The sequence below is a fragment of the Vanessa tameamea genome, chromosome 14, assembly GCF_037043105.1.
Source record: "Vanessa tameamea isolate UH-Manoa-2023 chromosome 14, ilVanTame1 primary haplotype, whole genome shotgun sequence".
Classification (NCBI taxonomy): domain Eukaryota; kingdom Metazoa; phylum Arthropoda; class Insecta; order Lepidoptera; family Nymphalidae; genus Vanessa; species Vanessa tameamea.
Window position 1 is genome coordinate 3945467 of NC_087322.1, and position 27358 is coordinate 3972824.

Sequence of the window (27358 nt, forward strand, 5' to 3'; positions counted from 1 at the left end):
CCGTGATATAAACTTTATACTACGTTACGTATCGTCTTAATTGGCTTATTTACAAAACGGACAATTTACATTAAATTATACAATATAAAACTTATTTATATAATAAAATAAAATACGTTGCGACATTTCATAATGTATAACAATTAAATTGTGCACCCAATTGAAATTTTAGCAAACAATAAATTTCCATATTAACAGATTCGTGTGTTTTCTGTTCTATGTAAAAAAAAAAAAAATTAATTGAATCAAAAACGTGACTATTCTGTAAAATAACGTACATAATATTTTCATATTACAATGTGACGTAAGAATAAAATAAATCTAACATAAAAAAAAAGATCTTAATATTTTTTTTACGATGCGAAATTCGATTACAATAATCACTTCATCGCATATTTATAATAATATAAATAAAATACTCCCTTGTCCATGTATCGCAATTCATTAAGAACTATACCAACGGTATTTGATCGTTAACTCTATACTTAACTCTAAACAATTACTTTCATTCATCTAAAGACTGGAGCTTTTGTTTTGCTTGTGTAAAGAAGCATTTATTTAATATTTAATTTAGTTTAAAGATGAAACATTTTTAATTACGTCGGAAATATTGTTATTCTCTTAACTATAAATTTATATGTTTTAACGTTGCAACAATAATGACCCCTAAATCCACCAAATTACTCAACACTAATCACAAAATATTACAAAAATTTCAACGAAATGATTATTACAAAATGACTTATATTTAATTTATTAATGTAACATTCGACGAGTTGGTAGCTTAACAAAAGTCCCAGCCGTTCACAACATCTTAAGGTGATCATCTGCAGGCCATAGATGAGAGGAGGTATGTAAAAGCCGCGCAGCTCAACTGAGAAGTGAGATACGATGACGCGCGATTACTTGTTTGCATGGCGGCCGGATGTTCCCCTGAAAAAAAGTTTGCTGTAAGTTCGCGCTGAGGTTTTCTTGTTGCTTTTGTTTTCGATAATAATTTACCAAAATTATTATCTAAAAATTATTAAGTTTTTATAATTAATTATTTGTCTTACTAGACATTCTGTCGTCTTTCAGTAACTAGGTTTTACCTGTTTCCACGTTACATTTGGCTATTTCATATAGTTTGCCAAATTTCTTGGCATATATGGAAGCATTTTTTCTACCTTCTTTCCTCGTTCTACATAAATGAACTTTCTAAGAAAAATCTGATTGATATTTCAAACTTGACCAATCATACAAGCTCTCTAGCTCTATACTAAATAACATAGATTATGTTATACGTAGATCTATTCACTCCCATATATTCGATCTCCATAATAAACTTAAAAGCAAAGGTAATCCAATTTGCTATATGTTTGCTGTCTTTAGTTTTTATATTAATCATCTCACGCACACTGAGACATATTATAAGTGGGAACTTTATTAAATACTAATAAACGCTAATAAATTAACGGAGGAGCGCGCCCTCGTGTGTGAATAGATCCATTCTATCGTAAAATATTAATTTGACAAAATGTTACAAAATAAAAAAAAAAATGTCCGAATATTTCTGTAAATAAAAATGTAAAATTACACAAGCTTATGTTCTGAGTTCAAGAATGTTCATAAATAAAAGAAGTAAACTCGTTTTTGGGAATACTAGAAATGCAAGATACAACGTGTCGTCTTTTTATTTGCTCGCATACAACAGACGGTGCTTTGTACGGAATATTCTGTAATAATTTTATTCCATGCATGACCCATTTCGTCCACTCTTGTGTAATTTGAGGAAAACAATTTAGGAATTCTTGCATACCGTTATTATTATATGCCAAAAACTCAACATAAAAGTTTATTTGAACAGGAATGAAATGACGGTGTCATTTTTATCTCGAAAGAAATATAATTATGGATTAGCAGTTCTTTGAAATCAACAATTTTGAGAAGTTATACTAGATATATATTTTTTGTTTCTATTAGGTAGAATGGCTATTGGGCCATCCGTTAGTAAACCGCCATCGCCCATAGATACCGGTGCTGTAGAAATATTAACCATTACTTACATCGTCAATTCGCCTTCGACATTGATAACTATGATGTTATGGCATTTGTGCCTGAAGTTATACTTTTAGTAACCAATCATAAAATAGATTAAAGATTATTATATGACATACCATTAAGTACATGAACGGAGACGGAAGCGGGATGCGCATTGTTAGGCACGCAAGTGTAATTGCCGGAATCTGTTAGAGCGGCTTTTGTGACCAGGAGTTTGCTAGTGGTACCTCCCTCCGTCTTCTCTGTTTCCAAACTGATACCACCGCGTGGAGAGTCGAAGTCAACAACTGCGTTGCCATGGTACCTAATAAAACCACTTACGCATTAAAATTATGAACAAGATACTAAGATTATTAAAGTATTATAAATTATTCATCGATTTCTTAAAAATAATCTTATTATTTAAATTCTTATACATTAATATTTGTGCAATTCTATGCGAGTATTTCATTTATGCCCTTATGTTTATATACATATGTAGGTCTCAGTCCACATAAATATGAACTGTGAAGTGGCTTACGCATGATGAGGTAAAACAGAGAAAAGCTTTGTCACTTTTGCATTTATAATATTAGTGTAGGAAAGATACCTCATATTTAAAAGAGGTGTATATAGTATGTTATGAAAAAAATAAAAAATATTGATTTAATATAAGATACGCCGGTATTAAACTAAAATAAATCCAAAACTAAACTTATATACGTATAAATAAGTTTGTATGTCTGATTATCTGTTGTTTTTTGACGATTAAACCATTGAACCTAATTTGATGAAATTTGTTATGTAGCAAGCTAGTACTCCGAGGTAAGACATAGGATCATTGTTTTCCCCTTACACCTGACGATCAATCCCTAAAATGCGAGCCAAGCTGTAAGCGACCACTGGTTTTCTATATACAAGTTTACAGGTTACAAGTTTCAATAACAACCATTACTGTCAAAATACTAGTTATGATTTATTTTGGTAAGTGCTTTTTAATGGTTTGATGTAACCTTGTCATACTCAGGCTTTAATAAAGGTTTATAAATACAAATTGGCTTCAAGTAATATATCTCGGGTCATTCCCGAGAGACCATTATGTTGTCTTGAATCTCGTCGAATTTAATCAAAAGAAAAACAGGAGAAAGCTACGGTAAACAGTAATACAATTTATAATATTTCCTTTTTAACTACAAGTTTTGAAAATGAGATACTATATTGCGAGGACCATTTCAGGTTAATTGAGAAGACGTTTAAATAAAAGATGATTTATGAAACTTTTGTTTTTATGAAACAATATTGTTTAATTTTTTATGAAGTAATATTTTTTGAATTTTAGAAAAAAATAATAATTAGGATAATCTACATACATTACATAATCTAAGTAAACGTAAAAGTAAACTTAATTACTAGAAGCTATTTAGTAGACATATAAAATAGGAAAAATCAACTCGTCTTTGCTTTTGTAATAATGGCTTAAGCAGCTAAAATATTTGAAATGAAACTGTGAATAATTGAAACGAAAATACATTAATGGAAAACAGGGCTTAAACAAGAAACTCACCATAAAACAGAAGCACTTGAGGGTGGCGACGAGTGAACATTCACTGAGCACGTCAAAGATATCGTACTACCTTTCTTCACGTACACATCCTGAGAGCCCCAGATGGTTGCTGCCGCAGCTGCAACAAACAAATATGAACCTTAATACTTGTACATTTGGAGCGAATTTTGCCAAACTATCAGCTCTGTTGAGTAGTCAACTGTGAAGTTTCTAGATTCAAATGTACTATTCTGTCCATATTTGAACTTTAAGACGTGTCTGACATCGGTAAGAAATCTCTCAATATACGAGTATAAAGTACATTAGAATATTTAACCAAGTTGAATGTATCGTCTATTTTTATAACAAACGTGTTTATATTGATTCTTAAAATAAGATATTCAAAATGCTTAAAACATGCAAATGGTGTAGTATACATACATTTATTTATAAATTTTAATGTACAAGTAACTTTTTATCTTGTTTATAATTAATTTCTCTATGCGAGTCTTAATGCTTGATAAGATCAATATTTAAGAGGCACTAAAATAAAAAACTAAAAAAACAAAATAAGCTTCACACCAATTGTCTAAATCCAAATATTAGGATGATTTAATGTTGAGAAGATTGAAAATGAAATACATCAAACATTCATATATAAACGTACTACGGGATAAAAAAGGCATAGTAGGTACTCAGGAATAAAAGCTTGAAGCTAATTGAGGGCTAATGAATAAACAAAACGTAATAGAGGAATTGAGAGTACCTGAGGATCGGACCGGTGGCTGAGGCGCGGGGGTGTAGGACTCATCTGGAATTCACAAGACAACAGCTTAGGGAGGGATGAGGAATACAAAACAGAATATGACCTTAATAGCCGAGCGAAAGGATTCGAAATTAACTTGGGATTTTAATTTCAAGCAGATTAAAAATCTATTTTTGAAAGATTTTTATAAAATATATTGATAAATTAATGATCATCAATTTAGAAAATGGGGAACGTAAAGATTAATCTTAAAAATGAAATTATATTCTATTAAGTCTATCTCACCTCGTCCACTTATGATATTTAGACGAATTATTTAATTCAAACTTTTTTTTATTCCTATTAAAATACAAATGTTTTAATGAATCTTGGTATAAGTTCAATCTTGTTTTTTATCTTGCAGTCAGGTGTCAGTTCAAATTATTTTTCTATTCCTCATTAAATAAGAGGTATTTTAAATATTAAGTCTGATTAGTTTACTTTGTTTTGGGAAAACAACTAACATCTATATATATATATAAATACATAACACACATTGAAATCTGTTGCGGTGAACAGAGTGCCAATCAGTCGTCAAAGGCAGAAAAAGAATAAGGCTTGGAGTGAATAATTGAAAACCTGTCCAAAATTCACGCGAATTTAGTCGCTGGCTCAGTTCCTCTGTGTTATATATATGAAAACATAAATAAAAATCGAATAGAAAACTTAATAAAAAAGTTTGTAATATAAGAAGCACTAATGAGAGGTCGAAATACGATAGCGGAAGGTTTATAGTTGCGTATGAAATTTATGCACATTTCGCTATCATTCGCCATTTTTCAGCATAACAAGCGCTGTAATTGGCTGGAGCAGAATTTGAGAGGCACGCTTGATATATTTCTGGTAGTGAAGCGTGTACTGATAAATGACTCTCGTATTACTACAAACGAGAAAGATAAAAAAAAAAAACAACAACTAGAGCGCTTTTCGTATGTACCAGCTACTGACCAATTAATAAAACAACCCTAAAAATTATGCGCGTATCTGTTGTGATGGCACATTGGGGTGAGAGGTCATAGCGTGCAAATTTGTGTTAAAATTTTGGGCTTATGTTTTTAGACACAAGTATAAGTACTATCGTATTAATCTTTAACAGATTTACTACCGAATTTAGTTAAATACAAATTGGGTACATTTTAAGCGAAGTAATTCTTCCTCTAACACCTCAATAACTCTTAATATTAGCTTAAAGTATTAACAAGCGATCAACGAAGCGAACACTCACCAAGAACTCTCGGTTGGTTAAAATTTGTATGCCGAGTTTCTAATTGTATAATTTACATTTTAATTCATTGAATTATCGAGCTAATTATATTATTTTCGGTACACCTTTTTTTTAAATATTGAACGGATTTATGTTTTAATAAACTTTTAAATATTTTTTCATGACTACAATAATTTAATGGCATAAGTCCAACTTAATTCTATACTAGTTTTTCTGCAATCATAATATCAAGAGATAAATAATAAAAATATAAAAGATCCCATCAAATTCATAAAGTAAGTGAGCATTTATTTGGACCAATTTTGTAAATATAAAATACAATATATAATGTCTGTAATATTTGGATCACTAAGATTGTCACCATTACGTTTAATATTAACATTCTTGACTGAACTTTAGTTAAATTTTTGAAGAGCCGCCTTTTGTTAATTAAGCTATACAATTTTAATAAAGAGGTCGTTGTTATTTAAGATAGCTATTAAGTTTTAATCTTATGTTAGAGGTTGAACGTGAATCTTAAATTCTGCTCAATATTACAGAATTGTTTAAAAGGTTGTCTTATAAAAGGCCTACTTGTGAACCAATTGTAAGTATCAATATATTGTATAAAACTTTAAAAGATTTTTATAATATATACAAGTGATTCAAAAATAAGATTTTTATGCATAATATAGAAGGGAAATACAGATAATTTTATAGGTTTCTAATGTGATGTCGTAAATAAATACTTTTTTTTTTGTATCATAATTTTTGTATATTATTTTTTATTCATTAGAAACGCTGTCTGAACCCTACGAAATAGATCAAAATAATGTACTAATAAAAGTTTTTAATATAAGAGTATTGTATTGTACACCTTAAAATTTAAACAAAAAAATACGCAATGGTATATCTGGAGTATAGAATTATGGAGTAGGATAAGAAGGCTTGGAACTTATCTCACCAAGCTGTTCCGAACTTATTGTCATTCCGAATTTGTTTACAATATCATTATTCTTCACGTAGTGTTTACTCGTCAGGGTAAGTACTACCCACTCATCATAATATATTCGACTGCCCAATAGCAATTGTTATTATTTTTATGTTCAGGTTCGAAGAGTGGATGAGCCAGTGGAACTACACATTTCTTACAGTGCCTATGTCTTTGGGTCAACTATCACATGGCTCATTTGCCAGTTTGTCTAGCTATGTATTTAAATAAAAATAAACGATCAAACATGAAATAAATTATGACCACAAGTTAAAATTAAACGTAGACTTCCTTTAGATATTACGTGTTCTATTCGATACAAAGTTAGTTGAAGGTATTAATATCAAAAACAGTATCGTTCCATCCATCTTGCATTATCAATGTCGGAAATATAAGTTATTTTTGCGTATTAACACTTTGAAGAAAATTCACATCGTTGCGTAAATAAATCCCAAACCTTATGTTACGTCTAAGTGAAAAGTATTCTTTATAAAAGTTTCCTGAATACCAGCTATGTGTTATCAAAAAATATTCGCAACACGCGCTTGGCTGGAGCCCAGCGGTGCACCGAATATAGCTAAGATAAATTGCGCCCACTTTGTAACCAGCGTTATACCCACTCCTAATATAACGAGATGAATGTGAGATTACATCGTCATATTACATAAGGGCGAAACTTTGTGAATTTGATGATATCATTAAAATGATAAACAATATTTTGTTCGTAACGCTAGGAACATGCTTAACGTACCAAGAGAAGAAATATTGAAAAGATTTTATAGCATTTGTTTCATAAACTTTAATAAGCAAGTCCTCTGTGGGGTGACGAAAAAAATCTCAAATGTAGTGCATCAAATCAAAAGACAATAATTGTCCATACCATTCGTACATTTGCCACAATGAAACAGATTAGTAGATCAGGTCTAAATTATTCTCTTTTTTTATTGTTGTTTTTAGGACGGGCAAATAGGCCTCTTGATAGTAAGTGTCACCACCGTATCTACAGATTGGCGCTGTAAAAAATAATCATTAACCATTCCTTACATCGCCAATGCGACATGAACCTTGAAGTTAAGATATTATGTCCCTTGTGTCTTTATGGTACCAGTGTATGTGGGTGAGTGAGCCAGTGTTCATTCACCCTAAAACCTGAATAAAACAATACTAAGTATCACTAGGCAGCAGAAAACCTAATGATTGGATAGTACCTACCCAGATAGACCAAGAGCTACCACAGAGTAAAAATATTTTTAAAACATAAGTATATATATATATATATGTACTTATATACTTTAGAATTTATCAAACAAAATACTTATATATATGTTATAAAATATACAACATGTGTTATGATATACAGTAAGGATTAAAATTCTATAAAAAGTTGCTTAGAATGGATAGCCTTGCAGGTGAAAAGTTAATTAAAATAAATTACACGCACATTAAGCAAATCTACACAAGTCACATTTGCATTTTAATCACCTTCAACGTTTAGGACAACTGCCATGTTGATTTTCGGTTCAGTATTGATCTGACATTCGTAAACGCCCGCATCACGTGGCTGAACGTAATCTATCTTCAAATCCCAGTCGTCTGATGGTTCGGGATGTAGCACGCTGAACCTCGCATCTCCCGTGTAGGTGAAGATGTGAGACGTCAGTATATGGAGATCTCTTTTTCTCATCCAAGATACCTAGAACAATGTATATGATTAGCACATTGAGGCAAAATAAAATACGAAAAACTTAAAAGAGATGAAAGACAGTTGTTGTTCAAATTACTATTCCTAAAGAAGGACAATACAAGAAGTATAAACCACTCCTAGCACGGCCTACGTGCCCTCAACTTTTCAATCTAAAACGTAATGTTTCTTGTGCTTTATCTAATTTGACTTCAACATATTATAGTAAGTAGGTTTCGACGTAAAAGCTGAAATCATATTTAGGTTTTTCAGAATCGTTGTAATCTTGCTTATTATATATTATTAACTATCTAGTTAATAATATATAATAAGCATTTATATCTTTTATTCGAACAATTATACTTATTACCAAGGCATTTTTTTTTAAATCACTTGATTTAATAAATACTAAAAATACACAGAAACAGGAGAGAAATTCCGCTTAATATCTTGGTATTAAAAGGAGGATCTTTGATTAATATCACACCAACAATTATATTTTTAATTCGGATGCCTTAGAGAAATTAGAAAATAAATTCGTTCCTTTGTAGGGTTTTTGTTTTTGAACGTAATTAGAGTGAGCCCGAGTGAGCCTTCGTAAGCCTACGTTGTAATTAAGCAAGATGAAGCATTCGAGCCCCCTTTACAGCCTTTAAAATAATAAAATTAAGTAAAGACTAAGAGAAATATTTTTTCCACTTTAATTCTGCATCTCGTTTGATGAATTGAATCCGGTTTATAATATATCTCACAGAAGTATCAGCGTCGCTAAGGCTTTAAGTATATTTAATTTTGTTTTCTGATGCATTTATGCTTTATTTTTATACTAAATACTTTTAACAGTCTTGTGTCATATCTTCAATACTTTTAACAGTATTGTGTTGTATCAAGGAAAATGTTATTGTTACTTTGGTTCATTAGTTCAATTTCAAATTGCGTTTTTATATGTACATCGATATTATAATTTTCTAATAAATAAATTAGTTTAGCTTTGAATAATTTGTACAATAAAAATAAATTGTTTAATATATTTAATCCAAAATCAATTATTCATATCGTTCACAGAAAACAGACTTAAGCCGATACGTTATTTTGTTGTCCATATCTCTTAAGTGTTATTAAAGTCATATAATAAGTAACAAAATTTCGTTAAGGAAAAAAAAAAATCATAAAATATTTTTATACGATTATGTCAAATATAATAAAAACTATACAAAATGATGTAAACGATTCATCTCGAACAATACATTATAATGCATCGCGGGATATGTCAGAGTTCTATTTATTTCCCGAAATGGGTCGTAGATCCCTCCACCATTAATATGACGGTCAGTGGAGCGGCTCTGAGGAGGGATATCGAGGACCCAATGAGAGCGACGTTGAAAAATGATATTTTATAGTCTGCAGGTGTCGAGATAAGTTTGGGTGAAGGGTTAATGTTATATTTATAAATTTGATTTATTTACGATTGATCTCAACCAAGTTATTAACCATTTCTCTACTGAATATATATTTTTTTACATAAATAAATCTGATTAAAAAGGATAGGATTTTGTAACTTTTAATTGAATATTAATTTATGCATTTTTATATTTAACAGATCAGGTATTTTTATTGAAGTTTTAATATCGTATACGATGTATAGCCTTCATACAATAATAATATAGCCTTCATGAAATAATACGATGAACATTAACAATAGATGATACGAGTTTGACAATAGGAGTTGATTACGAAATATAAACTATTAGATTTCGTGTAACTTTGACATTAGGCAAGAAGTAGAATTGTTTATCTCTTTTTAATCTTTGTATCTATACTATTTGCCTAAACTGTACCCAAGGATACTTTTAGTATCCTTAAATTTCTGAAACGCTGAACATAATATTCAAATTATCGAATTTGTTTCAGTCTGGATAATCTTTGGTATTGGATCAATGAGCGTTCAGGTTAAAGCCAAATTTGTTACTATTATATTAACCAACTTTTCAGAAACTATAAGAACATTTTTTTATCATTAAATAATATGCTTTATCAAAAAACGATCGTGTAACGTGTTCTTAATCAAATTATCTTGACAATGATTTTCTATTATTCTAATATATTATATTGTTTATGTATATATGTATATATCTTAATGTAAATAAGTTAATCAATTAATAAAATTAAATAATAGTTTAATTTAAAACTTAAAGTATTAATAAACATTATTAAACCAAAATTGTCGGATTAAGTTCAGTTCGAGGTCAACTTCACAAAGTTGATCGTAATTTTAATCTAAGTTGTATTCACTATCAATCAATATTAATCTAAGTATGAAGTTACTAAAGTTTTATCCCTTATAAAATTGTCAAGATGGAAAGTAAATTAAAGCTGATGTATATAAAAAAACGCCCTCCCGACTTTATTTAGACTCAAGTCATTCCCATAAGTTACTACTAAACACGTAATTGATGTTATAATGCACAAATATGTATTTTTTTAATATCATTCAAATCTAACGACAATTCGACATGTCCGAAGAGATCAGGCACTGGACAAATGAATTAACGTGATTTCCGAGGTAAGGGAATGTAACAACGCAAGTTTCTCATACCGAACTACTATCGCAGAATTTCTTACTAAAAAGATAACAGTTACTTTTCTTCGTCGTTACCAAATTCGAACCCGGAAAGTCACGATATGCACTCATATAACTTCGACTAGCGAAGTGGTTGAAAAAATAGATTAGTGCCGGCCTATCAAAGGTAGTTCAAAAAGTGTAGTTTGTTTTAAAGTATTTATTCTACCAAAAACAAAAATAACGTATAATACTTACTGTTCTATTTCCTATATGTTTTGCGCGGCATCTGAGAACAGCTGATTGACCGACGACCGTCGACACGTTACGAGGAGACACGTCGTCGAAGTACGGCCGCTCCGCCCGTGTCTCCCCTCCCCCACTTACACCTGGCAAGATGCCTAAACCTACGAACAAATACAAAATTCATTACTAAAATGTCACAAAAAGTCTAACACCTGACATTGTAAGGAAGTTTTAAGCCTTAAAACTTCTTAGATGCCTTTACCACGAATTACCAGTTAATAAATCGATAATACCTGATAATTAAACCCAGAGCTTTAGCCATGGCAAATTTTGTGTATAAATTCATAGTACAGTACAGTGTAATAGGTTTACAGAGAATCGTAAATATCAATATCATATTGAAGCTATATGATTTAATACGAAACTAATTCCGGTAACTATACCTGGAATTGTGCAATAATAGTGAACTGTCATTTTATATGAGTTGAATGTTTATTGTCAGCAATAAAATAATAATATAATAAATTTATTGAAACTATATTGCAAAATTTATGATTTTGTTTATTTTATATTTCATTTATTGAACGTTGAACCATGTAAGACGAAATCGTTGATAAGCCAATGAGTTTATTAGACATTACGTTCAGTTCTGTTCTTGTATAGCCTGTAGAAATCAAAGGCGACAGGAATAAAAAAGCAACTCAGGATTTGTACCCGAGACAGTAATATGTACCATAACAGGCTTGCCACTAACCTAACGACCTTAATATATAAGAATTAATAAAAGTGTTATTATACATCAATCTGTTTGAAGCGTTTTAGACGATGTATTAACGGAGGATTCTATTTAAAGTTTATAATGATGTCTACGAATAATTACTTTGAGCACACATGAGCTCATTAAAGAGTTTGAAAAACCCAGACATTTAGAAGTCACATTCAAAGTTTAGGTGTCAGTAAAATACAAGAGATATGTGAGTTTGCATATTAAAATTTTAAGCAACAAACTAATTCATACTTATATAGCAAATAATTACTTGTTTTACAAAACATTTAAAATGTATTTTTTTTATATCCCTGAAGACTTGACAACGTCTCGACTAGTAATTCTTGTTTTAATTTTTTTAATAAATAAATAGTATGATAAAAAAATAACATTATTAACGTACATACTAAAAAGTTACCAAATGCCAAACCTAGGTATCGAAAATCGAAAAAATAAAGAATTACCAATGACCTACTGTATATGCCTGGCATGTGTCTCAACATGGAATAAAAATCCACAAAGAAACAACAATCAAATTACAGCTGGGATATAATATTATGGTCAATATAGCCAACTCGAAATTGGTATCATACTTAGTGTAAGAATTAACTTAATAATTGGAGGTATCCTTGCCTGAAGCTAATCAAATCATCTAGGATCTAAACGAAATTTATACATTGTCTAAGCTTAATAATATGAACCTATAATTCAGCCGAGAAAGCTAGAAGCATTGTGATGGTCTCTTTATTATCCAAGCGACTGTGGTGTGTTCATAATGTTTTTAGCCTAACAAAAATGCTACTATTTCTAATTTCAGTATAGACGAACTTTCCCTGGCTGCCCTAACATTTTGCAGGATGCGTTGCGGAGGCTGAAACTGTTATATACTTTTTAACACAATTACATAATTCAGGACTAAAATACGGCACGTTAAATATTTATAGAGGAGCGCTCTTTGTTCCCTTTAATAGTTAAAGTTATTCCTTTCATTAAAAAATGAGATTTTCTTACGATATTTGCTTATTACGATTTTAATTTGATTCAATAAGAAACTTATTAACGATAATTAATTCTCGATTATCCTTTTTATTCATCAAAAATATAATATAAAATTCAATCAAGTCTGAGAACATTGAATTATTTCATCAAAACTTATTTATATTAAAAGACAAAGTATTCTGGTGAGTATTCGCAAATAAACTTTTGCTTTATTCATTATTAAATTAATGTTATCGAATAAAAAACTTGATCAAGAGAATAATTACTTGTTAATGATTAGTATTTGTATCGGCCTGATTATTTTATGGTAATTATATGAAATAGATTATGAGGGAAATGAGAAAAGATCTTCGATTCTATCTTATTAAAGTATTAGCGAGATTTATTAATAATAGCGTAATTTTAATCAGGGGAAAAACGCTTCCATTTTCAAATTACCTGTGGAAAAGCAACATTAAACTAATATATAAACATTAAAGTTAAAAACGAATGATAATGCAGAAAATGGATGTTTTCTCGAAAAACTATGAAAACCAATAAAAATAACATGTAAAAAATAATGCATGTTTTCAAAAAAACAGCTTAGTCAATCTTTTTAAAATATCCACAAGAAAATTGCTATTGATATGCAATATCAAAAATGTATATACATTTGTTCGTAATAAATTAGCAAGTGACTTTTGTTCATTTGTTTTTATCCTAAAAATGTTTCAGAATCGGTCTCAAAAATGGGTGATAAGCAAAAAGTCTCCATTACCCGAGTGTCGGAATGTGACGCGTGCGCCGAACCGGAAATAGGAACGCAATATGTACTTGCCTTTTTTGACGAAAGGCGTTTACTTGAGGTAGGGCTATTGAAGAAGCGTTTTGATGTTTTGAAATTTGAATTTCTAGGACATTTTTATAAAATTAAATAAATGGGTGACCTTTAAAATAATTTATAAGAAAAAATCAACGGCACACTTCAAATACTCAAAAGCGAAAATAAGATAAAAGTTATGTATTTTTAAAGTGAAAATACAACGACTACAAGTATGTTGTTTACAAAAAATAAAATCTATGTTTAAATACGTACATATTACGAAATTGCAGTCAATTTTGTTACAACATCAACAAAAAAATGTGAAGTGTATTCAACATAACGCATAAAACATTGACAAATTAATATTTGTGCGTAATAAGAACACATAAAAAACAACAAATAAAATAATAAAATCGCTCGTTCAAAACCCGTACATGACCACGTACTGCGGTGCAGTTGCAAAATGGAAATGACAGCGATGAAGTTCTTTGTAGCGTCGTACTTGCACTAAGGTTCTCTTTTGTTTTTCTAACACGTCTCGCGTACTGCCCCGGTCTTTCTACCGTCTCACTATGATAAAGCACCTTGCGGTTGCGATATTGCACCAAATAAATCACACACCGTGCAATCTGAGGTTCTTTTGTTGTCAGCTCCGGCTACATTGTTTTCGTTTTATTTTTGGCAAAGCAGAATGGGTTGTTTACGGTTTCTTGATATTATAATTTATAACAGTCGATGTTGCACGTCTTGTTCATTTTTGTTTTGGATTGATTTTTAATGCTATCTTGAATTTATTGACTTTGTTCGGGTAGAATTTAGATTGCGAATAGCTTTTGTGTTTTCAGCATTATATCACTTTTGTTTTTGTGAGACATATTAAATAACGTTTGCCTTTTAACTAATCCATAATAATAGATAAAAAGTTATTATGGATATAACTCAAGAGATAGAAACGTGCTGTTGTAATTTACATACAGTTTCATGTTTCTCCTAAGGCCAACGTTATTTTTGTCTGCAGGCACAAACTGTGTTTTTGATAAAACACCATCGTATCATGCCATGATCATCATCTGCCATTTTGTATAAAATATTTATAAATTATGTATACAGTTCTTACTCGTTCATCGATTTTCTATTAATATAAACAACGTATAAAAAACCGTTGAAATGCGCTTACCTACTTCTTGCTAAGAAGAAGTATGCGAAAATACAGAAACAAAGAGAAAGCGACTTCGTTTTATATTTTTTATAGCTTATATAAAAATTTAAAATATCACTACATATATACAAACAAAACAGAGATATATCACACGACACACACACGTCTGAAACGTTCGCGCTTAACGCTTGCTTCCTATATACATATATAATATATAGATAAATACATCCGTATATTTAATACATTAAATATACGGACACGATTGAATAAATCGAAAACATATGAGAATAATTAAATGTCAAGAAATAAAATAATTATTATAAATTATGCGTAAATTAAAACAATAACAAAAAATAAGTTTAAACAATGTTATAATAAACCATATTTAATAGAATGAGACAAAGAGAGAGAAGAAATTAGAGAGATAGGTCGCCAGGAGGGGGGATAACACTTTTTACTTACGTGAAGATTTCTGCCAGTACAGAGTGTACTTTTGTAATATAATATTGTAAGCGGTGTAAAAGAACTTATAGAACAATGTATCAATATAACACATATTTTTCGTCAGGTCGGCAAAAAAATAAAGAAACCAAAACTCTATTAGTAATATGAAAACAATATACACCATACGAGTAACGTATCATCTGTCATGCTTGAAATATTTAATGTATATAACATTACACACACAGACTTCCTCTAGCTGCTATATTTATAAATGACAAATGAATCACGTAGTCAACAATAGTAAATAAGAAATCCTCCAAGTAGTCATCAGTCATTGTATTCTCGTATTGAATGGCGTTCTGTATAAAAACAGAGAAGTGCATCGTATCGTTGTACTGCAGACAGCGAGTAGTTTTATTTCAGTCGGAACAAATGGCCCCAGATAGGGGCTCTATCGGAACTGGCCCAACTTATCACTCTTGTTTAATCTTTTAAGTTCCGACGATTCGAAATCTAGTTTTACACAATAAAAATCTTTCAAACGAAAGCTGTGCTTGTAAATGCACAGTGCATTTTAAAAGAGCTTAAAACGAATAAATACAATACATAAACGAATACAACTGTGTTTTTATGTTTTTCTTTCTTCTAATTGTCACTGATCATTTCTAAATTAGGCTATAAGTATGTAAATATATCATACATGTTTTAAATTGTATTATTTAAATAGACATAGACAAAATAGTTTGTATCTTCCGATTGTCATACGATTTTATTTTTTTTACTCAACAAGAGCTCTTGGCGAGCTTTAATTTTATTAATTAAAGCGAATTAAATGGAAAGCAAGAGCAAAATGTTCGTTATTTTTTTAATAATAACTACGGTCGAACCTCGACCACTAGGCGAACACAAGTATTGTTAAATGATTGTCCTAGTAGGTAAACTGGCTCAGCTTACCGTCTCGTATATTTTGAACAACATATTTTAATTTCACTTATCTTCATTAATAATTATTTTAAATAAACATTTTAATTTAAAGTATACTCAATTGTTTCAATATTGTTTAACAATTGAAATGTTACTTTAACGAAGGATAAAAAAGGGAATCGACGATTCGAAATAATTTGTACAACTTTAACTATTTGAACATATTTCGATTTGCATCGGACATTCATGCAATACAAAATCGTATAAAATATTTAGCATGTCACTATTGCAATATGTATGAGGGCAAAAACTCGAGGCGAATCGCACTGTGTCACGTGATCGGAATGTGTATATACGAATACAATGCCACTCGAATACGAATACAGTCACGGATCACTCGGATTCCGATATCTGATGTACTATAAATATTATTTCAGCTTAACTTATATTTGTCGAGTAAATATTAAATATAATATCTACGAAAATAATTTGAAATATATATATGAATTTATTTTATCCAAACCGGATATATATGTACCAGTGAAAATGATTTCGGTCCGATTTCAAAAGATGGCTTCGGCTATTATTACTTCAATTATAGATTTCTGCTTTCATTCAAATAAAAACGCTATCGAAGCATCGAATGGATAAATTTACATAAGGGAAGATCTCAGCAGAGTCACATTTACGCGCTGTTGCTTTACTCCTAGTCTCTTACAGTATGTATACAATTTAATAAAATGTAATTTATACATCTGTAGCATTATAAAATTTTATTCGCAAAGGATTTCCCAGAAACTTAAAATGAAGTGAAGCGCACAATTTTAGGTAAAACTTTCGGAGTGAACAGCGTCTTTTGCACTAAAAGCAAACGAAAAGAAATCCCAAAGACGGCTGGGATTCTTAAAAAATATTAAACTTTGAAAGCCCTCAAACAAATATGGAAGCAGAAAAATCTTGAGCACAGGGTGCATCTTTCATTTCGAGCTCGAGAACAGGCAAGGTGTCGGGCGCTTATTGCATTCATTTTGTGCTTGAATCTACTAATAAAAAAGCCAATTTTACTGGTGAATTTGACTTCGTACTATACCCAATATATACCCTATAGTTAAAAACGTTTACTCTAAAGCATTTTGATATATTCAAATAATGAATACCTGAAAGAAGTTGAATCTTTAGTAGTAAAAAATATATCACATATGTGGAATATAGAAATAAAACTACACAGAAATCAAATCTTATTACGGCAATAACATGCAAACTATCTGCGGTACAACTTAAACTAGGATTGAGCACAGACGATAGTAACTGTATCTCGTCATAAAACGACGGTAGTAACTTCTGTATTGCACGCCAACGTTGTAATTTACGGTAGTGTTTGTCCACACTTATAGCGGAGCCGTCGTGATAAAGTGTATTAATCGTTTTATTTTTATTGCGGTTTTCTTTTCTGTCTTATTATTTTACTGCTTATAGTCGATTTTTTAAAGAGGAATTCAGTGTGTTCTTTTAGGCATTATTGGGTTGAACATTTTGAAGTGAAACTTTTCTGATGCAAACAAAACAAAAAAAAAAGTACATTTTACCTTTACATGTCAAATAAGGTGTGTTAAAGAAATCTTTAATAATTTGTCTCAAATGCAAGAAGCCTTTAAAATCTTAAAATATATATTCATATATATTCTTTAATATTTATAATATCATTCAAGATTGACTAGAAGAGAGAATAGACCCTTAGCGACCTAACTATATTTTAATTCATCTTGATTTTTTTCGGCATGATACACGAGGTATTTGGTACCCCATTGGATACCACTGAATTGGTACGGAAGAATCTGTAAATGCTTATAGGCTATTCATTTTTTTCCTACTATTTTATTTACAGCAGCAGAGTGAGCGGGTTGGCGATGGTTAGTAACTAATATATTTGATTTTGTTGTTGTTCTGTCCTTAACATTATTTTAGCAAAGATTTTCTTATTATAATTTTAAGACAGTATATTACAAAATAGACTTTGATTTAATCACAATTATATAACATTTTGGCACATAAATATAATTGATCCAATGCTGGCGTATGAATTAATATACCCCATCATAATATTGTAATTAAAATGAGTGGCGCGACTGATAGCGATTAAGAGAACTTGAGTCAAAACTTGATATGATAACATTTTATACTATCACATAGATATATTGAAGTATATGTCTGCTGTGTCGTAAACTGACAGTAATAACTTCTATATTGCTCACTCATAGTTTGAGTCGTAATTTATGTTGGAAGTTAGAACTACGGTTTTACTATTAACAGAGATTTCCAACAGTCTGGCAGCCTGCCCTGGCTTTACTCAGTATCTCCAAGTATTCGATTCCACTCCTTATATTTATATATTCATATCGGCGCTTACGATTTTTACCGATGGAAAGCATCTGGGTATCACCTACTTATCAGCTATCTACCGCGGCATATTAACAATATTTTGTTAACTTTGTTTCGTTTTAATTGTCATTAAACGTTATATTTAATTTTTGGTTGCGCATGGACGATAATATATTCTGATTATAATTTTGCTACGAACAGATGTGATCACTTAGTACAACGCCGTGTACCCTCTGTCTCTGAATTTTAGCCAACATTTTTTTTAGATGAACTAATTGTTTACTGTGGTAAATTGATTGATTCTAGTTTCTGTGGTCGTGAGGTAGGACAGGTAGGTAGGTTAGCGGATGAAGATACCCGAGCGTAATGCTGATATAACGAATAAATAAAATACTAACAGTCTAAATCTAAACTACTTTTGTTTACACATCCTGCACCGTGTAGAAATCAATCCAAAATAATATTTAATATTTGGAGCAGTGACAAAATATTATATTACATAAACAGAAGTAAATATCAACTAATAACACAACGTTTCCGGCTCTGTAAAGTCAATATATCCATCACAGGACACAGTATTTGTTTCTATAACATCATATAATAAACATTTGTGCATAGAAATATTAACAGCCGAATTTATCAATAGAAAATTACACTATAAGTTAGGAAACGATGGTTTTCGTTGATTGTTCGATATGGTTCAGAGCTTAGAACTTGTACATATTATATATTTTAAACGAACATTGCAGTTTAAACCTGGGCAAGCACCGAAGTATTTTCATTTGTACCACTTAAAATTACTTCCTCACTAATATTTATTATTATTTTATTTCTATTCATTGATTTAATACAATCGTATTAAAAATTAATGTTATATTGTTATTCACGCTGACACTGCAGTCGTACTCTATCAGGTAACTGCCAAAGTTTCTATTCGAAATGAAGTTTGCATGCGTCAACCTTATCTCGTACAATCCCACTTAAATTAATTTGTATTCTAAATATTCATACATACATCTCAGGTTATATTTTGTACAGTATGCTATCCTACTTCATTAATAAAGTAGTAAATCTGGATTTATTAGACTTACTCAAGAGCAATGCAATCTCCACATGTATTTGGCAAATATATATTTTTTGTTTATCTTCAGAATTAAGATTAAATTAACTATTGTAAAATACATAAAAAAATAATCATTGTGTAATCCTATGTTGGCCTTACTATAAAATTTATTACGACATAAATTATGTAACATAAAAAGTTGTCGGTAATCAATAAAACGATAAACGTTACATGACATAACACTATTATAATATTTTATTTGGCCGTGCAGCTTCCGTTCAAGTAATCGACTGTATAGACATCTCTCAATATAAAACTTTTCAAAGGTATTACATGACCCTAAATGTGACTTAAATTACAAATTATTTCAATCAATTTAACATAAAAGAAAACTACAATTGCCCTAAGTGCCCCTTGAAAGGCAAATCCTCAGTCCACTTGGTAAGGCAGTGTTCACCTAAGATAATTTTCATCCTACATTACGCACGGAAGCGCTTACAAAAGTGTCGCAATCGGACAATGGACCGCCTCAAACTACTATAAATTCGCTATAATGGCCCCATTCGGAACCTCTATTGAAAGCTGGCCCCTGACTGATATACTATCAGTTAATCTGTTTGTTACTATCGTATGTTTATATTTATTGTTCTTGAACCTTTAAATAATTGAATTTCACAGAACGATCATGATTACATCTGTATATGTAGGTTTATGTTCACTGTGTCACAATGTGTCCAACATTTAAGGCTTAAACTAAACTTGCATAATAAATTTTCTCATAAATATTATATGAAATAGTTTTATTAAAATACTATAAATTACATTTAACCATGGAACATAATTCATATATTCCGATAATTCAGTGTGTAATATAGGTATATAATATTTGTTAATTAGACTTAAATAAATAAATAAATATAGCTTATGCCTGTTTCGAAACTATAAACTATAATAAAATTGTTATTGAGAAAGTTTTATCATTCGGTCTTTGAGTGAATACGGGTAGAACAAACGAGGAAATTTGACCTCTAGAAGTAATGGATATAAAAAAAAAACCTAACAGTGTATTCGAATATGCATTAATTTTACTTTTTAAATTCAATAAACTTTGTGTAAAGTAAATTACGTTCCGATTCAAAGTAATATGTTCATGAACTATTGTTCTTGTATTAAATAATTTAATGAAAGTTTCGTTTGAGCTGTAATAAACTTGTTAATTACATTTTGTGCTGCCGAATGTATTTTCTCTCATACCGTTATTATTATCAGAACATTAAAATAAATATTTTATAAATTAATGATCAAAATGTGACAATATAATTATGTGACGAAATGTAGGTATTTTTAAAGCCTGCAAAAATACAGAAACAACGCTACCTTGCTGTAGAAACAATAGTTAAAATACGGGCGCTCTCAATGTTCACATATTGTATTTTATTAATTTGTAATTTTAAGGCTTATTTAATATAAATGATGTTTCTTTTTTAATATACTGTTTTTATTAAAATTTAAATAACATTAATAAAATTAAATATATGTTTCATAGGAATATAGTCTGTAAAACAATTACAAAAGAACAAGTTTCGATAAAACAATTTGATAATTACGTTTTATTGACCGTTTTATGTCCAGTCCACCTCTCTGATGAAAGATTAGCCTGTGCAGGATATAGTATTGTGCACACGTGTGTGCGCAATATGTATACACACGTATACTCTCTTAATCCAATAGGAAACAAATCCGACACAACCGAAAAAAAATTAGTTAACCAACCAATGGCTTTACGAGCATTTTGAGGAATGGGAGTGTAAGTACTGTCAACTTTTTGGCTTTGGGCTGTTACTGCTGAATAACAAGGCATTTTTAAGAACTCGGAATCTGATAATGATCAACAATTATCATATCGATAAGTGAATATGATTCTCAGATCAGATATTCTACCGCCAAACAGCAATATTTAGTTTTGTTGTGTTTCGAGGTATGCCAGTGAGTCAGTGTAATTACAGGCACAAGGGACGAAATGTTAACACTTCTAAGGTTGGTGGAGCATTTGTGTGACTCATCATCACTCAATATCTTTTACAGCGCCAATGTCTATGGGCGGTGGTGATCATTTGCCATCAGATATGCCATCTGCTTGTCCACCCATTATATAAAATTGATCAACTTTGCCATTATCATATTTTTCGTCAAAGCACCTTTGAAAAAAATCATCTACCATATAATATTGACAAATCAATACTATTACGATTTACGATATTTTAAATAAAGTTTTAAAAGGAAAGAGTACCATTATTTTCGAAATAAACGAAATCTCCAACTTCACTTTTAAAATAAATATAAACATCTATCCAAAGTAAAATACCGCTCAGCTATATTTCATTCAAACTTTCCAAGCCTCGAACTACGACAAAACGTGGCAAGGAACTGCTTGCTGACTTTTAATGAAGTTGTATCGATAGAAACAGAAACTTGTATTCATATTGGTCACTACGTTTTCGAGGCAAGACAGTCTTGTGATACAACTTCATTTTGATTAAAAACATTAAACTAAGAAACTAGACACTAAATGGGTTTTGTTCGTTTTAAAACAAAAACTATTATTACTTTCAAATTACAACTGTTATACAGTTATCTATACTAATATTATAAATACGGAAATATGTCTGTATGTACGAATGCCTTTCTGTATGTTTGTATGTCTGCTGCTCTTTCAGTGCCAAACTTTTGAACTGAATTTAATGAAATTTGATATAAATGCAAGTTTGAACCCAAAGGTAGAACATAGGATAATTTATATTATTTATATTATTTATATTATTTATATTATATTTATATTTTCAGGCCTTATACCTGACTACCGAGCCCAAAATCGCGAGTAACGCCGGGGGCGAAAAATAGTATCTCATAGTTTAAAAAAACTATTAAGATTGAAATATTGGTGTTTTATCAATATACTTTATTATGTGCGCATAGTTACGATAAAAATCCTACTGACGGCTTTTCTGTCGACTCTACCAAAACAACGGGTAGCATGTTCATCAGCTACTTAAAATCTTTCTCCAATAAATTAGCAATAGCTGTTAAATTCCTTTAATAAAATTTCATGTTGCTTGACTTCACACCGATCGTGTTATAGTTTACACCCATATCACTAATCGTATAAAACATATTTTAAGCTTTAATTGCAGACGTGCGAAGTTGGGAAGGTTAATTGAAGATGTGAGACGTGCCATACAAAACAAACTGTCCATAAACTCTTCAATTTTCTAGAAAATAAAGTACATAACAATATCACTTTAAATTTACTAGTTTACAATAAATATATTAGTATATGAAGTCGTGTGGTTCCGCCAAAGTATAATACTACAGAGCCATGGGTCTCATAAGGGCCGACTTAGGGCATATTTGTAAGGCGTATCTAATCGCGCAAGTAAGCGTCTTTACCTCGCTCATGGTGAAGGGGGAAGCAAATTTAAGTAGTATCATTTCGTATTGACTAACTGCATAGCTTAGTTACGTGCTATGGCACATTATGAATTAAGTAACCCAGTTAAAATATCATTATTAAAATGACTCGATCCTTTTTCTGTTGGCTTCAGTCACAATTGCATAATGTCTGTTTCTTTTAACTTTTAAGAAAAAGATTCTAAAAATATACTAACCATTAAAAGTGGGACACAGCAATTTAAAATATTGTTGTTTGGCGGTAGTATAAGTACTGGGTGGTACTTACACAGACAGGTCTGCGCAAAGCTCTATCGCCGTTGCACTGTAATTACACTGGTTCACTCACCCTTTAAATTGAAATACAGTCTTACGAGGCATTGTTATTTTGCTGCGTCATATTTGATGACTGCTTACTATCATACGAACCTCTATAAAATTATTTTAGCAGTTGCTAGGGAAAATTTCTTTCTCGTGTAAAGGAAAAACATTTTGAGATTATTTCACGTTGCGGTCTTACGAGGGTTTGGTGTTTTGTGTACTGAGATTCATCAGATTTCACAGGCTTCAGATTTTTTCTTTGATACATCTTAGAGTTTTATAGATTGTTAATGTCGTAGCCTTTTTAGTTTGATATAAGATAATAAAATATTACAATTGATACATGATTAGATAATCACTTCGAAATTGCAAATTTAATTTTTAGTATTCTATCACCATGTCTGTCTGTCCTTTGCTTTCGTGGTCTAATTTTCACTATCTTTTCTTATTATATAATCAACCCATTTTTCTTACGGTCTACCTTTTCTCCTTTTGTTTGTTGGTAGTTGGCAAGTTACTATTTCTGTCAATTTTCCTAGACCATACCGTGCACTATGACCGCCCATTTGCTTTTTAGTATAATTTTCTATTGACTTTGTTTTAAAAAAATATCTTCAGTCATACCAATGGTAAGTATTTAATGATTAAGCCCTTCTGACAGATTCCGATCTTGAAGAATACTAAATAACGTAGGAGATATTATTGTGCTACTGAGAATTAGCCATAAGTCATAAGCCTGAACATTTTGTTATATACCTATAAGTCGCATATAGAAGGGCTTTTAAAATTCAAATTAATATAATTATATAATTTAACATAACTTTCTGTTTTTCTTTTCTAGAAATTAGCTCAATAGATTACAAGAAACACGTCACAGATAACTAATCCATAGTGCACAAGCAAATAGCACAGGTAATAGTAACTACAAGACGTGAATGTTATATTTTGATAACAGTAAAATGAAATACTTGTACTCGCGTACAGAATTATCCTTCAACTGCGTCATATTTGAGTTACGAAATATATAATGTTTAGGAGCTAAGTGGTAACGTACATGAAATACTTCGTTTTATTGCTTTTACTTCAGACAGGAAACGTGATAAACATTTTCGTGAAGAACATTAGAATTGCGATTCAAAAGAGAACTCCTGGTATTATTATTTTACTGCTCACATTATTTTAGTAGAATTTGTTTTAATACATATAAATAATCGCAGCACCTTATGGAATTATTATCGTGGCTATCCCTCCTTTTTTTACAGATCAAATCCTCGGAAGATATCCAGTTCCTGGTATAAGGTTATGTGAGTTGTTATCTCTCCAATTTGCACCCAAACCTAGTCCAAGATTTACGCTATTGAAGGGCTGTATAAAATATTAGTAATTCCTTAAAACTTTGTTCTTTTCCGTATATAAAAATATATCTATATATGTATTGTATAGTAAATAAGTTGTTATTATTAATGCAATGTTTATGATACATTAATTTCAGCGTTATATTTCCCCTCATATAACCATAAATCTGTTATTCTCGCGTATTCATTCCAAGTATATACAAAGTAAAATTTCTAACGATTAGCCGCTCCCGTACTTAGAGTTACAATTCATAACTTGGAAGCAAAAATAAAATTTAACAACATCAATACCCATTTCAAACAATACTCGAGCGCTGAAGTGTTGAACGCCTCAATTTGAGTGTAACTTAATTTCGGCGCCATTAAGACTAAATGGGCCGGCACTTATCGGTACATCAGGCGATTAGCTCATGATTTTATGCTGAAATAACTAACAAAGCGATAACAATTTCAAACAACCAATTATTATTTAAATTTATGAAGCAAAAACTTATACAAGTAATTTGTTTTATTTTAATCCTAGCGATGAAATGCATGATGTTCAAAAGGTTTTCTTTGTATTAAATCTAAGTATGCAGTAGTATGAAGCTATATGAAATTTTTGACGAACCGTAGAAGTTTTATTAACTTTTTTTGTGCACTTATACACCGAGCTAAACCACATAAGGCATAACGATAAAATATTATAATATTAAATATTGATTATTGTTTTTTATCAGTAGAACAAATTGAGAATTCGAAACGATAAATTTACAAGCTGATGACTTCTTGATAGTTCTTATTGGGCAAAATAATATCATGAATTGCAATTCATTTTATATCCATCATCTACATCCGCTCATGACGACGTTTTGATGGAAAATTTGTATTATGGTATACCGTTTTCGATGACAAGCGATGTTTTTATGTTTAAGATCATTGGAATCCGCGCAAGAATTATGCAATCCCGCACATTTAATTATCTCTCAAAGGCAGTTAATATTTTACCGTATAATCTCTCTCCTTTGCCCAAATATTTAAATAACTTTCTTCTTTTCCTAGTCGTTAGTGACGTATCCATATCTTATTCTCAATAAAAAAGGTCTTATTTTGTAAATGTATATTCACAGTTAATCAGAAACGATAAACTAATACTATAATAACACGCCATCATGGTGCATAAAAATCTTTCTACGGTTTCTACAAAAATAGAATATCAATTGTGGATATGGTAAACCTTTTTATATCGGGTAACAAAAAAATAAAATGGAACGCCGCGATTAAATAAAAGTCCGACAAAACCAATGAAAATCTGTTATTTGATATCCCGCATTGGCTTACAGGATAACACCGTTCGTACGAACAACTCATAAAATAAAAATATTTTAAGCTATTATATTATTTAGCCCCGAGTTCGCCACAAGTCTTAAAGACTTTGTAATAAAGTTTCTTCAGGGTCGTTCGAAAACATTTTATTTCGCATTCTAAATATTTCATTAAAATTCAACATGGTTTAATATTTATAGATATAAAAGAATATAATATAAGTACATCTATCTGGATAACGTTAAGAAAATATATGGTTAATAATTTAGATGAGTAAATCAGCCATAATATGTAATGAATCAACACTTACACTTGTTGAAAAAGTATAATTGCTTAAGTTTTTGTTAATTCTTCATCGTCTGTTCTATTATTATTTCACCTTGTCAAATATACATTGAAAGTGATTAAAAGAGCCTACTTAAATAAAGTAAATGTATTGATTTTAATTATATAAATGACGACTTAGCACGATAATCTCTCGTTTTGACTACTACGAAGTTTATTTAGTTAAACACGATTGAAGTACAGTGCAGTTACTAAAATCTTCCCTTATACGTTATTTCTCTTTTGATTATAGTTTAATGTATAATCGTTATAAAAATGAAGTGAAAAAAATTATGTGTATGAAGTCAGAGTAGGCCACTTGTCTTCTAAGATAACGACTAGCTCGAAGTCCAGCGAAGATCTGCTTATGTTCAGTAATAACGTCATAATGTATTAAAGTAAAACGTAAAACAAGGCACGGGCAATTGTGGCGTGGATGTTGTTGAATTAAAAAAAAAAAATGAGCAATCACTTATTAGATTTTTAGGTAGGATTAAAAAAAAGTTCTTCTCATTTATTTTTATAAGAAGATAATATGTAAAATATACATCGCGAAAGTTGAAAGCATACAATTAAAATTATGTTAAACAAAGAAAATGAGTTCTTTACAATATGAATATTATTAAACGTGTCTAGATCAAAAGCAAACTATATCAGAATAATACGGATAAAGTTGTTTTTTAGGCTTTTGTTTTTGCGCCTATAATGTTACCCGAACTTCAGCGCACAGCTAATTTTGACAAATGAGTTGGCATTAGATTTATAACAGTGTCGAGAATGTCAAAGGTAATGACGTCACTATAAATTTAAATTGCCAAATAACAGCTGCTATATGGTTTAACTTATGTATAATGTTTATTCGTTAGTGAGATAATACAATAGGTGCTTTAATATATATAATAATAATAATAATAGGCGATTGGATTTCATGTTATCTTTTGTCTGATATTGACCACGGCGTGTATGTTGAGCGAAAATTCACTAATGACACAAAATATACTATAATGACATATCATAGTAT

The 27358-nt window shown here is 30.5% G+C and overlaps 1 protein-coding gene across 2 annotated transcripts in view; it reads right to left on the minus strand.

The window, feature by feature from the left end:
• Nucleotides 1–352: 352 nt before the first annotated feature.
• LOC113398670 (T-lymphocyte activation antigen CD86-like) overlaps nt 353–27358 on the minus strand; it is a 113979-nt gene continuing 86973 nt past the window's right edge. The window contains exons 2-7 of one of the 2 annotated variants that reach the window (XM_026637530.2): nt 11062–11210; nt 8045–8255; nt 4329–4373; nt 3584–3701; nt 2157–2344; nt 353–933 (exon numbers count right to left, since the gene is read on the minus strand). In XM_026637530.2, coding sequence (XP_026493315.1) covers nt 824–933; nt 2157–2344; nt 3584–3701; nt 4329–4373; nt 8045–8255; nt 11062–11210 — 821 coding nt within the window. In that variant the 3' untranslated portion in view covers nt 353–823. The remainder of the gene's footprint in view (nt 934–2156; nt 2345–3583; nt 3702–4328; nt 4374–8044; nt 8256–11061; nt 11211–27358) is intronic. The other variant, XM_064216877.1, reaches the window with a different exon arrangement.